This window comes from Saccopteryx bilineata, chromosome 5 (genome assembly GCF_036850765.1).
Source record: "Saccopteryx bilineata isolate mSacBil1 chromosome 5, mSacBil1_pri_phased_curated, whole genome shotgun sequence".
Taxonomy (NCBI): Eukaryota; Metazoa; Chordata; class Mammalia; order Chiroptera; family Emballonuridae; genus Saccopteryx; species Saccopteryx bilineata.
This window is the reverse complement of record NC_089494.1, coordinates 200,882,188-200,906,342: the sequence shown is the minus strand read 5'-3', so window position 1 is coordinate 200,906,342 and position 24,155 is coordinate 200,882,188. Positions and strand designations below refer to the sequence as shown.

At 45.4% G+C, this 24,155-nt stretch overlaps 1 protein-coding gene across 1 annotated transcript in view; it reads right to left on the bottom strand.

Annotated features, from left to right (window-relative positions):
• Positions 1-4,321: 4,321 nt before the first annotated feature.
• The window catches only part of SCD5 (stearoyl-CoA desaturase 5), a 189,291-nt gene continuing 169,457 nt past the window's right edge, over positions 4,322-24,155 (bottom strand). Inside the window, exons 4-5 of the mRNA XM_066232542.1 lie at positions 10,835-11,067; positions 4,322-5,791 (exon numbers count right to left, since the gene is read on the bottom strand). Of these exons, the coding sequence (XP_066088639.1) occupies positions 5,601-5,791; positions 10,835-11,067 (424 nt within the window). The 3' untranslated portion in view covers positions 4,322-5,600. The remainder of the gene's footprint in view (positions 5,792-10,834; positions 11,068-24,155) is intronic.

Genomic DNA, 24,155 nt, shown 5'->3' with positions numbered 1-24,155 from the left:
TACTGTAGGGGAGGTACTTTCTCAGTAAGTACTGTAGGGGAGGTACTTCCTCGGTAAGTACTGTAGGGGAGGTACTTCCTCGGTAAGTACTGTAGGGGAGGTAATTTCTCAGTAAGTACTTTAGAGGAGTTACTTCTTCAGTAAGTACTGTAGGAGAGGTACTTTCTCAGTAAGTACTGTAGGGAAGGTATTTTCTCAGTAAGTACTATGGGGGAGGTATTTCCTCAGTAAGTACTATAGGGGAGGTACTTCCTCAGTAAGTACTATAGGGGATGTACTTCCTCAGTAAGTACTATAGGGGAGGTATTTTCTCAGTTAGTATGTAGGGGAGGGACTTTCTAAGTAAGTACTGTAGGGGAGGTATTTCCTCAGTAAGTACTGTAGGGGAGGTACTTCCTCAGTAAGTACTATAGGGGATGTACTTCCTCAGTAAGTACTATAGGGGAGGTATTTTCTCAGTTAGTATGTAGGGGAGGGACTTTCTAAGTAAGTACTGTAGGGGAGGTATTTTCTCAGTAAGTACTATGGGGGAGGTATTTCCTCAGTAAGTACTATGGGGGAGGTATTTCCCCAGTAAGTACTGTAGGGGAGGTACTTCCTCAGTAAGTACTATAGGGGAGGTACTTCCTCAGTAAGTACTATGGGGGAGGTATTTTCTCAGTAAGTACTGTAGGGGAGGTACTTTCTCAGTGTTTTAGGACAGGTATTTTCTCAGTAAGTATTGTAGGGGAGGTACTTTCTAAGTAAGTACTGTAGGGGAGGTATTTTCTCAGTAAGTACTATACGGGAGGTACTTCCTCAGTAAGTACTATAGGGGAGGTATTTCCTCAGTAAGTACTATAGGGGAGGTATTTTCTCAGTAAGTACTATAGGGGAAGTACTTCCTCAGTAAGTACTATAGGGGAGGTATTTCCTCAGTAAGTACTATAGGGGAGGTATTTTCTCAGTAAGTACTATAGGGCAGGTATTTTCTCAGTAAGTACTATAGGGGAGGTATTTCCTAAGTACTATAGGGGAAGTATTTTCTCAGTAAGTACTGTAGGGGTGGTATTTTCTCAGTAAGTACTGTAGGGGAGGTATTTTCTCAGTAAGTACTATAGGGGAGGTATTTTCTCAGTAAGTACTATAGAGGAGGTATTTTCTCAGTAAGTACTGTAGGGGAGGTACTTTCTCAGTAAGTACTGTAGGGGAGGTACTTTTTCAGTAAGTACTGTAGGGGAGGTACTTCCTCAGTAAGTACTATAGGGAAGGTATTTTCTCAGTAAGTGCTATAGGGGAGGTATTTTCTCAGTAAGTACTGTAGGGGAGGTACTTCCTCAGGGCAAAGCCTTCACAGCCCTCCCCAGGGTGGGTGCTGGTCTTTTCCCTCTGGATTCCATGAGAGATTGTGGCAGGATGAGGTTGACGGGTCTTCTGATCAGAGCTGGAGGCATCATGGGAGGGTGGTAGGCGGAGGAGGAGAGGAAGGCTGTCACAGAGCCACAGCAGCTGCTTGGACATAGGCCCGTTGCCTTAGAGGTGTGTCCGGCCAGCACTTTCCTTCCTCTTGCTTCTAGTGGTAAATTTAGAAATCAGGAACATTCCTGAGGTAGGGGCAGGAACTAGGAGCTTTGGCCCCCAAAGCGGACAGGAGAGAAGTTCCCAAGTCAGAGCACTTCCTTGACGCTGAGGAAGGAGTAGGAGGAAATTTAGACTAATTCGCTGAACTAAAAATGAGGACAATAAAAAGGACCATAAAGGTGAAGTTATTTCTTTCCTTCCTTGTCTTTCACATGAGTCACCACGGAGCACATCCCTGGCTTTCTGTCTCCTCTGTGACGGGGGACAGGACTGGAGTGAATAAGGGGCCCCAGAGGTAATCCCCACCACTCCTTCTCATCCGCTAGCTTCAACCTCTCCCCTTCAAATATCTGTGACCCCAGCTCCGCGTGCGGAGAAACAAGATGCAAGCAGCAAAACCCTTGCAGGCCAGATGTGTCCTCTGGTGGCGGTGTGACGGCACGGGAAGGAGGCCGGAGGTTCAGAAGGACTTGCAAGGGACTAGACAGAGGAGCACGAGGCGAAGGCTTTGCCTGCATGCGGGGACTTCTTCACACAGAGGGGGAAGGACTCCTGGGGACAGAGCCGGACAGGATAGCCCATTCTGTTCAGGCTCCTCCACAGAAGGGGACGCCGAAGCTCTGAGAAGGCAGGGCCATTGCGGGGAGGCCTGGCTTTCCCCTGCCCTCCCACTGTCTCTGCGGGGCCTGAGCATTAAACCGATCTAAGATATTAACAGGAGAGAACCATATGCATTTTAGTATCACACACACACACACACACACACACACACACACACACACACACACACACGGGCCTTTACAGAAAGAATGAAGACCCCAAAAAGCAGCTGGGGCTAAACACTCATCTATCCGGATGAACAAACGGTAGTGATTGTGAAAAAGTAATTTAAAAAGATGGCGGGGCTCAAGGAAGATAAAGGTCATTCAACAAGGTGTGTTTGTACTGACTTCTCTGTCCCTCGCCCCTTCTCTGGTGATAAGAATGCCTTTCCTCCTCCTGCAGAGAGGACATGTTTTACATGCGAGCTTCATCTCCTGCTTTTAGGAAGAGAAAGGGAAGTCAGAGTCCCCTCCTTGCACATGCTGCTTTTCTCAGTGCCTTTAACTTAAAACAGTCCTATATCAAAGTGGCACATTGGGGGCACATTCTGCTGCCCTTCACCATCCAGCTAATTAGTGGCAAAATGAGAACTAGGAGCTGGTCTTCCTCACTCATCTGTGGTTATTTGACTACTGTACATCTGTTTCGTCTTGTGTCTGGGGCGTGTTCTTCACGCTCAGCTAACTCCTCCTCCAGGCCCACGACGCACGGGGGGCCTGTGCCTGAGGCGTCCAGATTGATCTGACACACAGCCTGTTGCTGTTTCTATTTTGTGGATGGGGACACTAGGTTCAGAAAGGCTCAGTGGGTTAGGAAACAGCACTTTCTTGTGATTCAGCCTTAAAACACATCCTAGGTAACACAGCAATTTTGATCAAAAGTCAGAAAACCAGAAAGACTGATTTTCTCGAGGCCACGCGGCTGGCCAAACCCGTACTTGAGCTAGCTCTGCACCCCGGCTCACTCGTGTAGTGGCCAAGACACACGTCGGCTAAGCACCACGGGAGCAGCCTTCCTGTGGCTCTGATCCCCAAGGTGGAGGGGTGGTGCTTCCGAAATAAGCCTTTACACAGGAAAGTCAAGTCAGGACATTCCCATGCTTTAAATTGATCTTTTCAAAAAATGTACCAACCTCTCTAGGGCCACCTCGGGTGATGGGCTTTTGGGATTCCTCCCAGGGCTACTTTCTTCTCTTAGACGTTGCTGAGACGTACAGGTAACGTTAATATGGAAAACTCTAAAGTGATCTCACCTTCATTCACTTCTTCATCAAAATCAGCTCAATCCTATCTAATTCGTGGTACTGCTCCAGACAAAGCCGCGGCACCCGGTTCCGAGGACGGAGGTTCTGGATTTATTTGGACTAACTGGGAGATATCCTTTAATGAGAACATTCTAAACAGCCATTCCAAATGTAATCTTTTCTATTAATGGGCACATCAGTAAGTTTAGTACTTTTAGGGGCCAATGGTTCACAGAAACATTCCCAGTCAGGGTCATTTGAGGTCATGCTGATACAAACTCATGTTGCAATACAACTACACTCTACCAATACTCCATACAAGGTCTTAGCCATATGTGACTGGAATATAAAGCCACTGAAAAATGCCCTGGTTGTATCCAGAGGGTCTTTACAAAATGAGACCTGGTCAAGGCACCCACCAACAGCTGGAATCCCACTCAACTGCAGGCAGGCTCAGGAGTCTATATCTGATGGCAGGGTCACTGGCATTTCCGGATAAAAGATGGACAAGGCTGAAGCAGCGGGGGACAAAGCTTAGGGAGGCAGGACTGCAGGGAGGTGCCACTTCCGGTCACCACTGGTGGGGTTCAGGGGAGGAACGTGTCCTTCACGCTCTTTTGGGTGACATGTAGGAGTACAGGGTCCCATTTATCAGCTGGAGATCATACAAGTGACAGGGCTGGTGACTGAGACATGGGGAATGACACCAGTGGCGGTTCTGATTCCAAATGAAACTTGCTGACCTCCCCTGTGGCTGTGCCTATGGCCAATGGAGTATGAGAGGCCTGGTCTTAGGGGCTGCTGTGTGCCCAGAGCCCAAATCCAACGTGAGTCCTGTGGTTATCACAAAGCATCGGGCACCCTCGAGAGAACACTCTCTAAATGGTATTTAAGTATCTGGTCAAGACCACCAGCAAATTTATAATCGTTTATTGTAAATCACTTATAGTTTATACATTATTAATGGCAAAGTAACACTGTTAAACACCTGCTGGATGAAGAACTTCATTATGACAATTTCCTACTGGCATCATTTCTTTTTCAAAAATTTAAAAACTTAATTTTAAATCCTACATCTTTCCTAAAAAGATCTATCTTTGAAGGGCTCCAAAGCCAACTCTATAAGCCTTTCTTCTGCTCTAACATCTAACACGAAGGGCACACTGACCCATTAATTCAACATGCGTTTTACAAGGCAACGTAACACACAAAAAGGTTTTAATCCAGAAGCTACATAATGATCACTTCATATTTCGCTGCAAAATCAATGAAGGTTGCATGCAGGTGAACCATTAGTAGACACTGAATTCTAGAGAACTGTTGGTGATTAAGATCTGATGGCCTGGTGTGGAAAATTAATATGCTTATTTAGCAGGAGCAGCTACAGTACATGCATCAGTGGCCGGAATCAATCAGAATATAAATTAGTTATCTAAACATTGAAATGGGAGCTGAATTTGCGCTTCATTTGATGTCTGGCATGGCTGACTTATACACCTTTAAAATGACAATAGCAAAGAGAACAAAATCCAACACCTGAACAGGCACTGATTTATAGGGTTGCCTGCGCGTACAGCTCGGGACACAAAACTAGCCGGGCAGCGAACAAACCTCGTTTGAAGCAAAGGCAGCGAAGCATTAACAAGCTCTAAACAGGGCAAAAAAATAAGAGAGCCATCACCTGTATTCTCATTTTTTTAAAACGTTCAATTTCTAACTTAAGAAACAACAAAAACACACAAAAATTATAAAACAGAAATATTACTACTTAGACTCCCTCTTTTGTCTGCTATCCTGCCTCTCGGCTCCGTCGGATAGTGTGTTTCAAAATAATTCTCGGTTAACTGGTAGAAAAGAAAATGCTCTCCTGGATCACACTGAAAGGATATTAAATTCCTTCATCCTGTCAGGGTTAACATTAGGTACAAGCACATGACAATGTATGTATGACATGTTGTAGCTACAGCTATTAAATCACATGTCTATGCTCTAATGTAAATTGTTACAGTGACTTAAAATTTTTTTTCCTTGACAGCTGTATCTTGACTTTGAGATAAACAAAAATTCCCAAAGCACTGACTCCATTCCCTCCCACCCTTTGCCCCTCCCACAATCCAATGAGCAAGAGAACTACAGTAACAGAAGGCATGAACCTAGGTGTCGACCACGGACATGTGGGACGGTAGCTCTGGGATCAGGCACTGCCATCCCCAGTCCTGGCTTTCCGGGCCTCGATCATTGGCTTGGTTGCCCGTTTGCGGTCAGTGGCCAGGCCCAGCGAGCACATGATGTCAATGAACCAGGTGGTTGGGTTGAATTTTAAGCCAAATTCACTCGCAGAGTAGTCAAAGGGAAAGGTGTGGTGGTAATTGTGGAAGCCTTCACCTGGAAGACAAAATGAGCATTGAAATAAACTACTCACCACCTCTCTGTGCAGATTTCTCAATCACTCATTTATTGAGGGTCTACCACATGCAAGACACTGTGTCAGGTTCTTTAGAGAGCAAAAGACTTGGTTCCTGCCCTTAGGAAGCTTTACTTAGTTAGCTTAAAAAAACCCAAACTAAATGGAAATGGAAAATAACAATAAAGTTATCAGCATAAAGTCACAAGATATTTTTCCTCTATGAATTGGAGGCATGCTACCATGACATCAGAGCAGTACTTCTGAGGCTAACGGCTGAATGGCTGGTAGCAGATCGTCATTTTGATGTATGTTCATAAAAGGAAAACAGCTCCTGTGGACTGGAGCAGTGGAGCAAGACCTTCAGAGCTCGGAAGAGATAAACGAGAGTTGTTTGAATAGGTAAGTAAATTAAAGAGTTGGATCTTTAAATATCCAAATTCTGTCTAGGTATTATCCCATTCCCCTGTGAATAGCTTTTCCTCCTTGTGGTTAAAGTGTTTTCAGAAGGGGTGGGGGTGCCTCAGAGCTTCTTTCATTTGATTTTTAAATAGCTTTAAGGAGATAGAACCCACCACACAATCCACCCATTTAAACTATATGATTTAATGGTTTTGGGAATATTCAGACTTGTGTGTCTACCACCACAATGAATTATAGGAAACCCTGAACCCCCTAGCTGTCACCCCTCCCAACCATCCTCCAGCCCTCCCAGCCCTATTTTCTGTCTCTGTGATGGTTAATTCCATGTGTCAACCTGTCAGGCCAAGGGGTGCCCATTAAACATTATTCTAGGTGTATCTATGAGAATGTTCCTGGGTGAGATTAACATTTGAATCAGTGGACTAAGTAAAGTAGGTCACTTTCCCCACTGTGGGTAGGTTTTTGCCTGAATCAAACAAATGATGTAGGAGGGAGGAATTTGCCTCTCTTTTCTTACCTCACTGACTAAACTGGGACATCTAGCTCTTCTCTTGCCCTCAGGCTGGAACTTACATCATCGGCTTCCTTGGTTCTCAGGTCTTTGGACTTAATTATAACATTGGCTTTCCTGGGTCTCCAGCTTACAAATGGCAGATTGTGGGACTTCTCAGTCTCTATAATAGTGTGAACTACCGGTAATTCCTCATAATAAATCAGTCAACCTTTCTATCTTTCTATCTCTCTATCTATATCTAGAAACAATAGACTATATCTATGTTTAAATACACATCCTACAGTTTCTATATATATGGAAATTTATTATAAGGAACATATATATGATCTATGTAACAGTACACATACTGAAATACACACACACAGTTTCTGTTTCTTTGGAGGACTCTAATACACTCTCTATAGATTTGCCTACTCTAAACATTCATATAAATAAAATCATACAATATGTAATCCTATGTGACTGGTTTCTTTCACTTAGCATAATGTTTTCAAGGTGTGGCAGGTACCAGTATTTTATTTATTTTTATATGGATATACCACTTACTCTGCCACTGTATTTATAAAATTGCATTTATCCATTCATCAGTTGATGGACATTTGAATTATTTCCATTATTTAGCTATTATGAATAATGTTATGAGCATTCATATACAAGTTTTTGTGTGCACATACATTTTCATTGTTCTTAGGTATAAATCTAGGATAGAGTTGCTGGATTATATAGTAACTGTTTTTAACCATTTGAAGAACTACTACTTACTTGGCTGGAGGTCATCATTATAATTCTATTGGTCACATTTGAAGGGTTCTGATCTACAATGAGTATGTCAGATGGATTGATCTATGGTCTGCAAATTTCTTTTCTTTTTTTTGGTGACAGAGAGAGGGACAGATAGGGACAGAAAGACAGGAAGGGAGAGTGATGAGAAGCATCAATTCCTCATTGCAGCTCCTTAGTCTCCTTAGTTGTTCATTGACTGCTTTCTCATATGTGCCTTGACTGGGGGGCTGTAGCAGAGCGAGTGACCCCTTGCTTAAGCCAGTGACCTTGGGCTCAAGCCAGCAACCCTGGACTTCAAGCCAGCAACCTTTGAGCTCAAGCCAGCAATCATAGGGTCATGTCTACAATCCCACACTCAAGCCAGTGACCCCGTGCTCAAGCTGGTGAGCCCATGCTCAAGCTGTATAAGCCTGCACTCAAGCCAGCGACCTCAAGGTTTCAACCTGGGTCCTCCACGTCCCAGTCTGACACTCTATCCACTGCTCCACCACCTGGTCAGGCTGCAGATTTCTTTTCTTTTTTTTATTATTATTATTTTTTGTATTTTTCTGAAGCTGGAAACGGGGAGGCAGTCACACAGACCCCCACATGCGCCCGACTGGGATCCACCCAGCATGCCCACCAGGGGGAGATGCTCTGCCCATCTGGGGTGCTGCTCTGTTGCGACCAGAGCCATTCTAGCGCCTGAGGCAGAGACCATGGAGCCATCCTCTGCGCCCGGGCCAACTTTGCTCCAATGGAGCCTCAGCTGCGGGAGGGGAAGAGAGAGACAGAGAGGAAGGAGAGGGGGAGGGGTGGAGAAGCAGATGGGCGCTTCTCCTGTGTGCCCTGGCTGGGAATCGAACCTGGGACTCCTGCACGCCAGGCCGACGCTCTACCACTGAGCCAACCGGCCAGAGCTGGCTGTAGATTTCTTAATGTAGGTCTTCTCTACTCTGTCCCTCCACCATTGTTACTTATAGTTTTTCTTAATGGACTAGGGTACAGTATAGAGAGGTTTCCCCTTATTTTCAAAAACAGTTACTAATCCATTCAGTTGGGTGTAACAAGAACCTTCCAAGTACCTTTGTAAAGAAAACTGACTGGGAGTCCAGTGTTGAACTAGACAGACTTACAACCAATACCCAGCTCTTCAGGGCATGTGACATGGCCACATTCCCTGTGTTTTCTGAACTACCTTCTCTATATAAAATGGTAACAGTTAGCCTGACTGGTGGTGGTGCAGTGGATAGAGCATCAACCTGGGATACTGAGGTCCCAGGTTTGAAACCCTGAGGTTGCTGCTTGAGCACAGGTTCATCTGGCTTGAGCATGGGATCATCAACATGATCCCATGGTTACTGGCCTGAGTCCAAAGGTTGTTGGCTTGAAGCCCAAGGTTGCTAGCTTGAACCCAAGGTCACTGGCTTGAGCCCAAGGTTGCTGGCTTGAGCAAGGGGTCACTGGCTTGGCTGGAGCCCCCTGTGGTCAAGGCACATATGAGAAAGCAATCAATGGACAGCTAAGGTGCTGCAACTACGAGTTGATGCTTCTCATCTCTCTCCCTTCCTATCTGTTAGTCTCTCTCACTAAAAAAAAAAAAAAAAAAAAAATTGGTGACAGTCTCCCTTGTTCCCACTCATGTTTGCTGTCAGGGTCAATGCTAAATGTGGCTCCCTCATTAGAGTCTTTCTAGAAGATGAAGGGTGACAGGAGAAGAAAGAAGTATGACGGTCAGGAGTTTCCTCTTCCCAAGGCACTTTCTCTCTGCTTATCCCATTATCGCAGGGCTAAATTTGGTATTTCTTCCACCTCTTATTGCTCTTGCCAACAGAGGATCTCCGGGGTCTTAGATGGAAAACCCTAACAGAGTGGGGTAGACACTCACTGCTGAGCGATGCAGAGATCGCTTCTATTTAGGAACAAGAACTGCTCTTCCTGGCTTTGAGCTCTGTGCTCAAGGCTCAGCTTACTAGGAAGCCTGACTGCTTCTACAAAGCAATAGGTAATATTTATTAATCACTTCCTCACTTCCTGGGTGCCAGCCCCCTGCTAAGTGCTTTAATGAGTATGAACTCCTGTAATCCTCACACCCCTGAGCTATGATTATCCCCATTTTAAAATGAGGATATAAATGCACAGAAGGGACAAGCAGCTTCCTAAGACCGTATGGTTAGTAATAAAACAACATCATCGAAGTCATTTTGTGCTAAGCACTGCTGCAAGTGCTATGTATTAATTTATCTAACTCTCCAACAACCCTAGGAGAAGCGAAATGTTACTATTATCCCCACTTTACAGGTGAGGACATGCGGTGTGGAAGAGCCCATTAACTTGCCCAGATAGTAACTGAAGGAACCAGGGTGCTACCAAATTGCTGGATTCCAGAGGCCTCGCTCTTAACCAATTTGTGGTACCATGAGATGCCATCGTCTCATTTCTTCCCATCTCCTTGTTTGAAGGCCCGTTTAATTACAGTCAGCCAAATGCCGGGACAGTGGAGGCTAGAGTGGTCTGGGCAGGTGAAGGAAAAAGTCAGCTGCTTCTCTCCTGTAGGTAAATTTCCATGGCAAAAATAAAGAGCTACTAATTACTGATCACCTACTATGTGTGAGGTACTGTACCAAACAACTTATATATTCTTACTTAATCCTTACAACATCCCTTTAAAGAAGGCATTGCTGCCTGATCAGGTGGTGGCACAGTGGATAGAGCATCGAAATGGGACACAGAGAACCCAGGTTCGAAACCCCGAGGTCACCGACTTGAGTGCGGGCTCACCTGTTTGAGCATGGGTTCACCTGCTTCAGTGTAGGGTTGCTAGCTTGAGCGTGGGATCACAGACATGACCCCATGGTCGATGGCTTGAGACCAAAAGTTGCTGGCTTGAAGCCCAAGGTCGCTGGCTTGAGCCCAATGTCACTGGCTTGAGCAGGGGGGTCACTCACTCTGCTGTAGCTCCCCGGTCAAGGCACATATGAGAAAGCAATCAATGAACAACTAAGGAGACTCAAGGAGCCTCAACAAAGAATTGAAGCTTCTCATTACTCTCCCTTCCTGTCTGTCTGTCCCTATCTGTCCCTCTCTCTGACTCTCTCTCTGTCTCTGTCAAAAAAAAAAAAAGGCATTGCTATTTCCATTTCACAGATAAGAAGACTATAAATCAGAGATTAAGTGATTTGTCCATGAGCCAGAATTCTAACACCAAAGGCTTAAGTTCATTCCATCAGACGCCACTGCCTCTCTTCACAGATTCCATAAAACCATGAGAAGCCAAGAAAATCAAGCTGCCATTCTCCCCATTGGTCCCCACACCCTTACTCACCAATGGCACCCAGAGTGACCAATGGGTTCTGCCGAGGGCCGATGTGCTTGTCATAGGGCCGGTTTCCAAACATGTGGGCAGCACTGTTGACCAGCCACGTGACGTTAAGTGAGATGGTATAGCGCAGGATAGAGGCCAAGAAGTAGGAATTCCACAGACTCTCTCCCCAGACGCACCAGGGCACCAGTGTGGGGACCACAAAGCACATGAGCACCACGGAGATCTTATAGTACCTGGAAGGCAGGATGGTATGCTGTCATTGGGCATGTGTTAACGGCAGTGGAGATGGGCTGAGCAAGTTATAAGAAAAGCAGAAATTGTGCTGGTCAGGAACTTCCACTTTTTCTGTACAAGAACTATCCTGTTGTGTGTCACTCTGTGCAGGGTGACCCGCATACCCACAAGGTCTAGGCAGGTAACACACATTTGAGAATTAGCTCAGGTAGAATGCTAGAGGAAGCAGTAAGGCCTGTTGCATACTTCAGAGGAATTTCAACTGATCATTTTATTGACCAACATGGTGCTGACAGAGCCCATGGGTCTTAGAACTACATTTGTCCTATAAGTCACCAGTTCCACAGCTCTTAGCTAGTTCTTTCATCAGTCCATCAACCTGGTCATCAGGTTTCTTGAGTAATTTCAAGAAATATTCAGTATTTCTGGCACATGATTTGCAGGCACATGATTCTGTGCTAACTTACCTTGGGAAAAAACAAACCCAAAAAACAAAAAACAACCTTCTCCCTAAAATGTTCTCTGACAATTAAAGATTACATTCCAAACTAGCATAAAAAAATAAACACTAAGTATAGGAACAAGCACAGTTGCATAAAAAGTAACATTAAAAAGAAATCGTCACTAGTTTGTGTATCCAACATTTACTGAGTGCCTTCTCTATGTCAGGCCCTGAGTGTGGTGATACGGAGATAGATTTGACACAATCCCTGGGCCAGGCTTCAGTCAAGTGGAACCACTATACGTCTGCATAGAGCTGGCCCTACACCAGCTCTATGCTGTGACAGGCAAGTGTCCAAATCCAAAGAGATTTCCTCGCTGGCCTCCCATTGGCTAATCAAGGTTCCAGGCCTGTGTTAAGATGCAAATGTAGCCTGACCTGTGGTGGCGCAGTGGATAAAAGCATCGACCTGGAACACTGAGGTTGCTGGTTCGAAACTCTGGGCTTCACTGGTTAAGGCACATATGGGAGTTGATGCTTTCTGCTCCTCCCTCCCTTCTCTCTCTGTCTCTGTCTCTGTCTCCTCTCTCTAAAATGAATAAATAAAATCTTTAAAAAATAGAAAAAAAAGATGCAAATGTATTAACTGGGAGGTGGCACAGTGTGAGCGCATGAGATTCAGCAGGCGAGAGGTTTTGACTTGGGTCCAGATATGATTCTGGATGTTGCACTGGTCTCTTTGTTCTTTCATCCTCCTCTTGTGCAATCAGATGGTCCCCAAACATAGCGCGTGAGGCAAGAGCTCATGTGTGGGCATTATATCTTGGGAGCTGAGCTTATTACTGCAGGAGTGGGCAACAGGGAAGAATGAGATGGGGAAGGAGGAGAAGCTCAGCCAGGGGTGCCCACTGCTGGGGCAACTGAAGTTGGATCTTAGTGGGGCAGATTGTATTCTCTCAAGACATAAAAGAAGGGACTGTAGGGATGTCACACAGGGGGATAGTAGCTACCTCACATTTCCACATTTGCTTGAGTGTGCTCCCAGTGGCTGAGTGTGTCCCACGGGCATCTCAGGCAGAGGTGATCAAGAAGCCAGGGAAGGAAGGAAGAAATAAGCAGTACCCGGAAGCAGCCAGCAGTGGCAAGACTGCAGGAGCACACAGGAGAACTGCTCCAATCCACCAGTCCACACATTCCCCAAGCAGGCTCTTTTTTTTCTTTCTCCTCTAGCACTCCCTTTCCAAGTGTCTTCAGCAGAGGCATGGCCATCTTCTCCATTCGGGAGCAGATGCTGGTTATGGGATGTGCGGTAGGAAACTCGGCTGAGATCCTGGAAGATCTCTTCTCCGGCTACAGCTACCGGACTTGCATGCAGGCACACTGCAGCCTCGGCAGGGCGCCGACCCTCAGGGTCCCCCGAGGGACACTCTCTTCTGAGGGGGAGGAGTCTCACACCTACTGGATTTTACATTCACGGCTAACCTTTATCAGAGTTGTTAATAAGTTAGGAGTTCTCTCCCCAGACCCAAGAGAAAGAAAAGATCCAGGAAGAGAAGGCTCTCCTTTTGTAATCTTTCCAGTTTGAGGGTTTTTTTTCTCCTCAGAGCTTATTCATTAAAAATGTAGTTATTGGCTAAAATTTATTACAGTAAATGCATGTGGAGAATAAATAAGAACAAAATATGCAGATTCTTCTTTATATAATTTTTTCCATTCCACCTTTTTTTTTTTTTTTAATTTTTCCGAAGCTGGAAACGGGGAGGCAGTCAGACAGACTCCCGCATGCGCCCGACCGGGATCCACCCGGCACGCCCACCAGGGGGCGATGCTCTGCCCATCAGGGTGTCGCTCTGTTGCGTCCAGAGCCACTCTAGCACCTGAGGCAGAGGCCACAGAGCCATCCTCAGTGCCCAGGCCATCTTTTGCTCCAATGGAGCCTTGGCTGCAGGAGGGGAAGAGAGAGACAGAGAGGAAGGGGGGGGGGGTGGAGAAGCAAATGGGCGCCCCTCCTGTGTGCCCTGGCAGGGAATTGAACCCGGAACTCCCACACGCCAGGCCGACGCTCCACCACTGAGCCAACTGGCCAGGGCCCATTCCACCTTTTTAAAATAAAATTTTAAGACTTTCCAAAAAGGAAAAGATGAAAATGAAGAAGAAAAGGAAGGCGGGGGGAGAAGGGGGAGGAGGGGAAGAATGGGGTAGAAGGGGAGAAGGAGGAGGAAAGGGAGAAGGGGGAGGTGAGAGAGGAGAAGGAAGGGGCAAAGGGGGGAGGGGAGGAGGAGGAGGAGGAGAAAGCAGTACAGCCGGGCATGGTGCTGCAGCAAGGACTGGAGTGAAAAGAGGGGCTGAGAGTATGGGGCAGTGCGCAAGAGGTGTCCAACCCAGACAGTAATCATAACATCTCATGGGGTTCTTGTGAGGGTCAAATACTAATAACTAACATATACTATGTGCTTACTGTGTGCAACGGCCACTCTCAGGCCTTTATGTGCACTGACTCATTTGATTCTAACAAAAAGTCTGGGAGGAATGGATCATTACTCTGCCATTACACAGATGGAAAATTGAGCAATAGAAACGTTATGCAGCTGGCCCACTGTCACAAGATTAATCAGTAGTAAAACCAAGATTTAAATCCAGGCAGAATCACATTGGAGAACATCAGGCTATTCTGCTATACAAATGAAATCACGTATGCAAGCCTGCTTTGTACACAGCTAGCTGCACATAAATATCGGTTCTCAAAAAGATAACTGTATTTACTGGGCAACATTATTAACCCATCGGCACCCGCTTTCCAGTCACTGGGCTTCAAGATGGCTGCATGTTAGTGGAAAGAAGTTTCTGGGAGGTCAGATGAGTGGCTATGGCTGGAGAGGCAAAGAAAAGAGACAAAGAAGGGATGGGTGGTCTTAGAGTGGGCTCCCCAGAGTCACAAGCAGAAGGCTTTGGGGAGTGCTCTCAAGAGGTACCTGAGAGGAAGGGTGGGAGGCAGGACTGCACTGAGGGAGACACTCACCCCTAACGGGTTTCAGCAGATCCAGTGCGGAGCTCTGGGGCTGCATGACCCTTTTGTGTTGTTCCAAACTGAAAGGTATCCTGCATCATGCAGCCATTGCTCTCAAGGTGCCTCTGAAAGGGATGAACCCTCGGGCAATGCACTCCAAGTGGGCAAGATCCATTCCCAGCATTCCACATGGGCAAGGGCAAGTCCCAGAAAGGACAGCTGCTGGAGGGTGAGGGATTCAGCGAAAGAGGGGCTCTGGGTGAAGCATGCAGGCACTCACCAAGGGCTCTGGGAACGGGTGGTGAGCCCTGAAAGGGCAGGGTGCTCTGAAGGGAAAGTGGGAGACACGCCTAGAGCCCAAGGCTGCTGCTCCTGCTGCTGCTGCTGCCACCGCCCCTGTTTGCTCCTCTGAGGAGGAAAGCAAGCAGCTGCACATTGCCAACAGAAGGCATTCTGCAACTGAAGTGGCTCTGTCCCTTCCTCCACTCTCTGGACTACAACCCAGAACCTTTGAAAAGAGCCTATCCTGGTCCTGCTCTGAGCCATTGTCTCAGTCCCTCATTTTGTTTCTGAAAAGACGGAAACAGAAAACATATTGAGGACCTGCTCCATGCTGGGCACCGGGCTAATTATGTCAGGGGCTTAGAGAGGCGCCAGGCCCTCGCTCTGCCTGGCCCTGTGGAGTCTCCCTCCCCGGTCTGACCCGCCGTAGGACTCAGCTCGCACTCATGCTCTGGCCCTGCCTCCCCATCTGAAGGTTTAGCCACCTGCCCTCCTGGGCTCTGCTTCCAGAAACTCCAGTCCCCCAGGGGGCCGGGTCCCTGTGGAGGGACAGCCCAGCAATGTGGCTTCCCAAGTGGGAGGAGGAAAAGTCCTGGGTTTCACCTCCTGGCACAACCACTGTCCAGCCAAATTTCCTGTTCCTCAAAAGGAGATACTCTTCAAAAATACTGCTCTCATTCTAACAAAGCGTTAGCAGCTCTAATTTTAGGGTTGTTCTCTGATTGCTCTTCCTGTATTCTGCTAGGATTCCTCTTTGTGTGTTCACTGTAATGGGTGAAAGAGGAAGGACTTTTTAGGCAAGTCTGGGTGGGACTGCCAGTGAGTCCGCTCTTGATGCTGATAACTGTAAAAATTCTCCTGAACTATTTCAGGCACACTCAGCGTACCTTCCTGTGTAGCTGGGCACCCCTTCCTTCCTCCTGCCCGCCGTTCTCCAGCAACTGGTCTACATTTAATTACTGTCACTGGCCTTCTTACCTGGAAACAAGTGCCAAGATGGCTTCCCACCTTTCCTGCTTAAAACCACTCAAATCTGGCCCTGGCCAGTTGGCTCAGTGGTAGAGCATTGGCCTGGCATGCAGGAGTCTCGGGTTCGATTCCCGGCCAGGGTACATAGGAGAAGCACCCATCTGCTTCTCCACCCCTCCCCCTCTCCTTCCTCTCTGTCTCCCTCTTCACCTCCCGCAGCCAAGGTTCCACTGGAGCAAAGTTGGCCCGGGCACTGAGGATGGCTCTATGGCCTCTGCCTCAGGCGCTAGAATGGCTCTGGTTGCAACAGAGCAACACCCCAGATGGGCAGAGCATCGCCCCCTGGTGGGCGTGCCGGGTGGATCCCGGTCGGGCACATGCGGGAGTCTGTCTGACTGCCTCCTCGTTTCCAGCTTCAGAAAAATACAAAAAAAAAACCAAAAACCACTCAAATCTGAACTCCCTACCGAAGGGTCCACAGAGCAACGCCGCAAAGCCTCCATCCAGCCCCTAATCTTTCCTAATTTAAGAGATTTCTTTTCTCCAACTGGTAGCAGGAAGGGAGGCTGGAGAGGGGCCACTGACAGTGCACTGTCTTTTTGCTAAATGGGTTTTTATGTTGTAAAGCATCAGAGAATACATATTTAAAGACCCAAATCTGTCACCTCCTAGCTGTGTGATGCTGAGTCATTTATTTAATTTCACTGAGCCTCAGAGGTCTCCTCTGTAAAATGCAGTATTAATAAATTTATCAAGTTCCTACTATGTGCCAGGTACTGTCCTAGCACTGGAGATATAAAATAAACAAAACAGACAAAAATCCCCACCCTTAGGGAGAAGGGGTATTCTGGTAGGGAAGTTGTTTTAATACATATTTTCTGGTAGGGAAGACAGCTAATAAAATGAACAATATATGCAGCATGCCTAGGGGTAAATACTAAAAAAAAAAAATTTCAGACAAGGAGAATATGAAGTAAGGGTCAGATGTCTAGGGAAGGCCTTAGGATAGCTTTTGAGTAAAGACTTCAAGGAAGTGAGAAGTTAGTCATATAGCTAAATGGGGCAAAGGATTCCAAGCAAAGGAAACCCCGAGTACAGAGATCCTGAATCAGGATCCCCTGTGTCTATGATACTTTCCCCCAGTTTTGGTGACTTGCCTTTTCCAGATATCAGTAAACATCACCTACCCTTGGAAGATTTTCCTGGTCTCCTTGGACAAGGCAAGGTGGCAAGGTGCCCAGCACATGCTTCCTATAGCTTGCTGTATTTCTCAACTCTCAGTATTCATACTTGGGGCTATCTAACTGGCTAGATCAGTGATCTCAAGTGCACATTATTTTCTTCTTTCTTTTTCTTAAGTGAGAAGCAGGGAGGCAGAGAGACAGATTTCCACATGCTCCCTGACCAGGATTCACCCACCAAGCCCCCTATGGATTGATGCTCTGCCCATCTGGGTCCATTGTTCCATTGTTCAGCAACTGAGCTATTTTAGCACCTGAGGAGAGGCCATGGAGCCATCCTCAGCACATGGGGCCAACTTGCTACAACTGAGCCATGGCTTTGGGAGGAAAAGAGAGATAGAGAGAAGGGAGAGGGGAAGGGGTGGAGAAGCAGATGGTCACTTCTCCTGTGTGCCCTGACTGGGAATCAAACCTGAGACACACTGGGCCTATCCTATCCTATACTGCTGAGTCAACTGGCCAGAGCTGCACAATAGAATCAACTGGGCAAACATTTTAAAATGACTGATGATGGGAACTCACTGCAGACCAACTGACTCCAACTAAATCAGAATTTCTGGTCTGGGCACTGATTTTTTTTTTAAAGTGAGACAGAGATGGACAGGAAGGGAGAGAGATGAGAAGGTAGCAGCACTTTAGTTGTTCATTGATTGCTTTCTCATATGTGCCTTGACCTGGGGGGCTTCAACCAAGCCAGTGACCCCCTTGCTCAAGCCAGCAACCTTGGGCTTAAGACAGCAACCTTTGGGCTTAAGACAGTGACCATAGGGTCATGTCTATGATCCCACGCTCAAGCTGGCGACTCCGTGCTCAAGGTAGTGAGCCTGCACTCAAGCGGTGACCTCAGGGTTTGAACTTGGGTCCTCAGCATCCCAGGTGGGCGCTCTACCCACTGTGCCACCACCTGGTTACGCTGGGCACTGATATTTTTAAAGCTTCTCCATTGCAAAACACTGATGGAAGCCTCCCCATAACCCACCCCTACCTTTTCCTTTCTTGCTGGAACACACTGGTTGTGTTCGGACATCCATCTGCCCTCCTTGTAGCCATGTCCTTCAGGGAAATGGACACTACACACGGCATGAGTCCTAACTGATTGAGACAATCACGGCGATCTCATTCACTTTACCAATAATTAATTTAGGAATTGTCCAGTAGTGGCCAAAACAATATGAGGAAAAAGATAGCTATAACTTTTTTAAAGGGAAATAAATGTTGGTGAAGACATAGAGAGATTGGGACCCTCGTGTATCGCTGGTGGGCATGTCAAATGGTGCAGCTGCTGCAGAAAACAGTTTGGCAGTTTCTCAAAAGGTTCAACACCATATCACTGTATAACCCAGCAAATCCACCTCTAGATGTGTATTCAAAAGAATGGAAATCAGGAGCTTGAACAGATATTTGTATGCCAGTGTTTATGGAAACATTATTCATGACAGCCAAAGGTAAAAACAGCCCAAGTGACCAGCAACAGATGAATAATAGATAAGCAAAATGTTGTAGATACATCTAATGGAATATTATTCAACCACAGAAAGGAATGAAATTTTGATATACGCTACAAAATAGACAGGCCTGGAAAACATGCTTAGTGAAATACACCAGACACAGATGGACAGATGCTATTATGATCCCACTTATATGAGGTACCTATAATTGGCAACTTCACAGAACAGAAAGTAGAATAGAAGTTACCAGGAGCTAGAAGGAAGGGAAAGGGGAAAGGGTAGTTATTGTTTAATGGATACAAAGTTTTTGTTGGGAATGATGAAAAAGTTTTGTTTATAGATTAGTGGTAATGACAGCTAGTGGATATACAACATTTTGAATATTCTTAATGCCACAAAATTGTATACTTATGAATGGTTAAAATGATAAATATTACGTTTACATATTCCACCATAATAAAGAGAGATGAAGGAATATTTTCCTCAACACCAGAGATGGCTGCTCCTTTTTCACAGTGATACCCAGACCTGCTACAGCCATCTTGTAACTGACAGGGAGAAAACTGAGAAACAAAGCTGACCCCTTATGTAGACAGAGCAGAAAGATGGAAATGTCCTTTTAATATGTCATTGAGCTGTTGAACTAACCAATTTTTTATTTGCTTAATTTCTGATGTCTTACTCTGGGACAAGCCAGTTGAGTCAAGATCTCCTGTGGAGCAGCTGGAAGTGTCCTAGTGCACTGCCGTGGGCACTATGATGTGCCACCCAGGCCTCTCTGTTGGAGCACTTAGTCCCTCAGTTACAGGTAGTGCTGTCTCTGCTAGAGGTCATGCCCTCCCTTAATGACCATATCCAGGGACTCACTAATAAAGGTAGTTGTCCACTGCCTATATCTACTCCTATTGCCCTGACTCTTGATGACTCTGAACAGTCATCAGTGTCCACCGTAGGGTTTGGGGAAGTCTGCACTGAGACTGATCAGAGCCCAGCTGCTTCTCTTGCCCAGTCCTGTTCTCATCCTTCTTCCTAGGAAACTTTCCACAATGCAATGTCCATCTCAGAGCCAGCTTCTGGGGTAACTGACCTAGGACATGGATAAACTGCTGGCCAGCTGAGTGCATCAGACTGCCAGGCTCTCCAGCAACCAGCAGGGGCTCACTTAGAGCTGGCATACCTAAGTATTTGTGAAACGATTAAATAAATGATACTTTGGTTAAAAATTAAGAGTTCTTAGCTTCTCAGGAAAATAAAAACACTGCAGTGACTTTAATAAAGCAAAGAATATAAGAGAGAAAAGTGCCAAGATTAAAAAAATTAGAAGCAATCCCCTTAAGATTAGGAACAAGGCAGGGGTGCCCCCTTTCATCACTCTTATTCAACATAGTTCTGGAAGTCCTAGCCACAGCAATCAGACAAGAAGAAGAAAAAAAAGGCATCCAAATTGGAAAAGAAGGAGTAAAACTATCATTATTTGCTGATGACAGGATACTGTACATAGAAAACCCTAAAGTCTCAATCAAAAAACTACTAGACCTGATAAATAAATTCAGCAAGGTGGCAGGATATAAAATTAATATTCAGAATTCAGTGGCATTTTTATACACCAATAATAAACTGTCTGAAAGAGAAATTAAGGAAACAATCTCTGCACTATTGCAACTACAAAAACAACAAAATTAAGTACCCAGGAATATTTTGTATTTTTTGAAGTTAGAAGTGGGGAGGCAGTCAGACCCCTTCCTGCATGTGCCCAACTGGGATCCACCCGGCATGCCCACCAAGGGGCGAGGCTCAGCCCATCTGGGGCGTTGCTTCATTGCATCCAGAGTCATTCTAGTGCCTGAGGCAGAGGCCATGGAGCAGTCCTCAGTGCCTGGGCCAACTTTGCTCCAATGGAGCCTTGGCTATGGGATGGGAAGAGAGAGATAGAGAGGAAGAAGAGGGGGAAGGGTGGAGAAGCAGATGGGCGCTTCTCCTGCGTGCCCTGACAGGGAATCAAACCCAGGACTTCTACATGCCAGGCCAACACTCTACCGCTGAGCCAACTGGCCAGGGCCCCTAGGAATAAATTTAACCAAGGAGGTAAAAGACTTGTACTTGGAAAATTATAAGACATTGAAAAAAAAATTGAGGAAGATACAAACAAGTGGAAGCATATACCATGTTCACGAATAGAAAGAATTAACATCATTAAAATGTCTATACTACCCAAAGCAATTCCTATTCAATGCAATTCCTATTAAGATACCAATGGCACACTTCACAGATCTAGAACAAATATTCCAAAAATTTACATGGACCCAGAAAAGAACTCTCAGCAATGTTGAAAATAAAGAACAAAGTAGGAGGTATCACACTTCCTGATACCAAGTTATATTACTAGGCCATTGTTATCAAAACAGCTTAATATTGGCATAAAAACAGGCATACAGATCAATGGAACAGAACAGAGAACCCAGAAATAAATCCACACCTTTATGGTTAATTGATATTTGACAAAGAAGGCAAAGAGGACATACTAAAGACATTCTGTTTAATAAATGGTGTTGGGAAAATTAAACAGGCATATGCAAAAAATTTAAACTAGACCACCAACTTACATCATTCACAAAAACAAATTCAAAATGAATAAAAGACTTAAATGTAAGTCATAAAACCATAAAAATCTTGGAAGAAAACATAGGCAGTAGTAAATACTTCAATATTTCTCATAGCAATATTTTTGCTGATATATCTCTGCAGGCAAGTAAAATAAAGGACAAAATAAACAAATGGGACTATATCAAACTAAAAAGCTTTTGCACAGCAAAAGACACCATTAACAAAATTAAAAGACAATCCACACAATGGGAGAGCATATTAGCTGATACGTCTGATAAGGGGTTAATAACCAAAGTTTATAAAGAACTTCTAAAACTCAGCACCAGGAAGGTAAACAATTTAATTAAAAAATAGGCAAAGGGCCTGACCAGGTGGTGGTGCAATGAATAGAGGGTCAGACTGGGATGTGGAGGACCCAGGTTCAAGACCCCGAGGTCACCAGCTTGAGCGCGGGCTCTTCTGGCTTGAGCAAAAAGCTCGCCAGCTTGGACCCAAGGTCACTGGCTCGAGCAAGGTGTTACTCAGTCTGCTGAAGGCCTGCAGTCAAGGCACATATGAGAAAGCAATCAATGAACAAGTAAGGTGTCGCAACAAAAAACTAATGATTGATGCTTCTCATCTCTCTCCGTTCCTGTCTGTCTGTTCCTATCTATCCCTCTCTCTGGCTTTCTCTCTCTGTCCCGTAAAAAAAAAGTAGGCAAAGGAACTGAATAGATACTTCTCCAAAGGGGACATACAGATTGGCCAATAGGCATATGAAAAAATGTTCAACATCACTAATCATCAGAGAAATGCAAATTAAAACCACAATGAGATGCCACCTCACACAGTCAGAATGACACTCACTAACAAAACAACACACAATAAGTGCTGGTGAGGATGTGGAGAAAAGGGAACCCTCCTGCACTGCTGGTGGGAATGCAGACTGGTGCACAAACTGTGGAGAACTGTATGGCGTTTCCTTAAAAAATTAAAAATGGAACTGCCTTTTGACCCAGCTATCCCACTTTTAGAAATATATCCAAAGAATACAAAAACACTAATTCAAAAGAAAATATGCACCCCCATGTTTATTGCAGTATTTTTTACAATAGCCAAGATGTAGAAACAGCCCAAGTGGCCATCAGTGGATAAAAAAGTTGTGATACATATACACAATGGAATACTACATACAAAGCCATGAAAAAGAAGGAAACCTCACCTTTTGCAATGGTATGGATGGACCTGGAGATTGTTATGCTAAGTGAAGTGAGCCAAGCAGAGAAAGAAAAATATCATATGATCTCACTTATATGTGGAATCTAATAAAGTGAACTGAGGAATGGAATAGAGGCAGAGGCAGGGTCATAGGGATCAGAGGGAGAGCTGTCAGAAAGAAGGGGGATGAGAGGATGGGGTCAGAGAAGGTGAAGGGATTAGCCAAGTTATATATATATAACACATAGATACAGGTAACAGGACAGCAAATCCCAGAGGGAAGGGGGGAAGGAGGAAAAAGGGGTTTAATGGGGAACACGTTGTTGGTGTTGAGGGTGTTTTATTGAGTGGGACATTTGAATCCATGTTAATAGAATAAATTTAAATTTTTAATTAAAAAAGATTCAAAAACAAACGCAAACCACACAGTAAATGTATAGCCTGCTCTTGGGTCCTTCATTAGATGCTTACCACTTAGATTGGTGCCAGTGCAGGACTGTGGCTAAAATGCCAAAAACCTTACTAAAGACATTCTTGCTTATCAGATCCGAACTTCTTTTAGGCTTCCTATCTCTAGTTTAAATGAATGATTTCTGAATATGAGCTTCTAGGTCATTTTCTGAGCTGTCACACACAGTTAAAATTTTGGCAATACCTAAGATTAATAGCCACTCGAACAGGTTTAGACTTGTTCTAGAATGTGAATGGCTTCCTCTCTGTCTTTCTGTGAATGCTCACACTCTGGAAATGGAGAAAACTCTTAAAATCATCAAGGGATAAAAAGAGAGGGGTAGCCCTGGCCGGTTGGCTCAGCGGTAGAGCGTCGGCCTAGCGTGCGGAGGACCCGGGTTTGATTCCCGGCCAGGGCACACAGGAGAAGCGCCCATTTGCTTCTCCACCCCTCCGCCGCGCTTTCCTCTCTGTCTCTCTCTTCCCCTCCCGCAGCCAAGGCTCCATTGGAGCAAAGATGGCCCGGGCGCTGGGGATGGCTCTGTGGCCTCTGCCTCAGGCGCTAGAGTGGCTCTGGTCGCAACATGGCGACGCCCAGGATGGGCAGAGCATCGCCCCCTGGTGGGCAGAGCGTCGCCCTGGTGGGAGTGCCGGGTGAATCCCGGTCGGGCGCATGCGGGAGTCTGTCTGACTGTCTCTCCCTGTTTCCAGCTTAAGAAAAATGAAAAAAAAAAAAAAAAAAAAAAAAAAGAGAGGGGTAAGGACGAGAGGAAAGAGGTGGTAATATATCCAAGAATGACCAAGGAAGTAGCTCTCTTCCACAGATTTGAAACGGGAGACCCACATTAAACCAGAAACACAAAGCTAAGGCACTCAAGCCCACTTTACAGGTAACTTGAGGTCAGCCTTCTAAAGCTTTAAGGTGACAGCTTATACGAACATGTCAACAACAAACAGATGTTGGAAACCTTCCCACACCCACCACCTCACCACAGTCCTCATCATCCAACACCATGATTAGGAAGATGTTTTTCAGCATTTAGCTCAAGACTGAACCTATTTTCACATAATCAAATGACGTCACACACTACAATGCCCCAGTCCAAGTAGCTTCAGCCATAGGACACAAATATAGACATGGATAGATGCTTTTCAACTTCATCAAACCTTTCAACTTCATCAATGATTTGAGGAATACCCCCATTCCTATAAACTGCATAATGAGAAAGAGAACTGAAACATTAAAAATAGCCTTGAGACCAAAACTTTGTTCTATGCACAAGAAAGGATTTGGGTTTTCATATGTATTTTTTTAAATATGTATTTTGGGTGTAATAAGCATCTTAAAACGGTCATTTTTCTTCAGATGAAAAAGAAATTGCTGTTCTCTGTCCATAAGCATTTCCTGTTGCTTGACTAACCCTCAGCGTGGCAGTCCAGCGCTGGC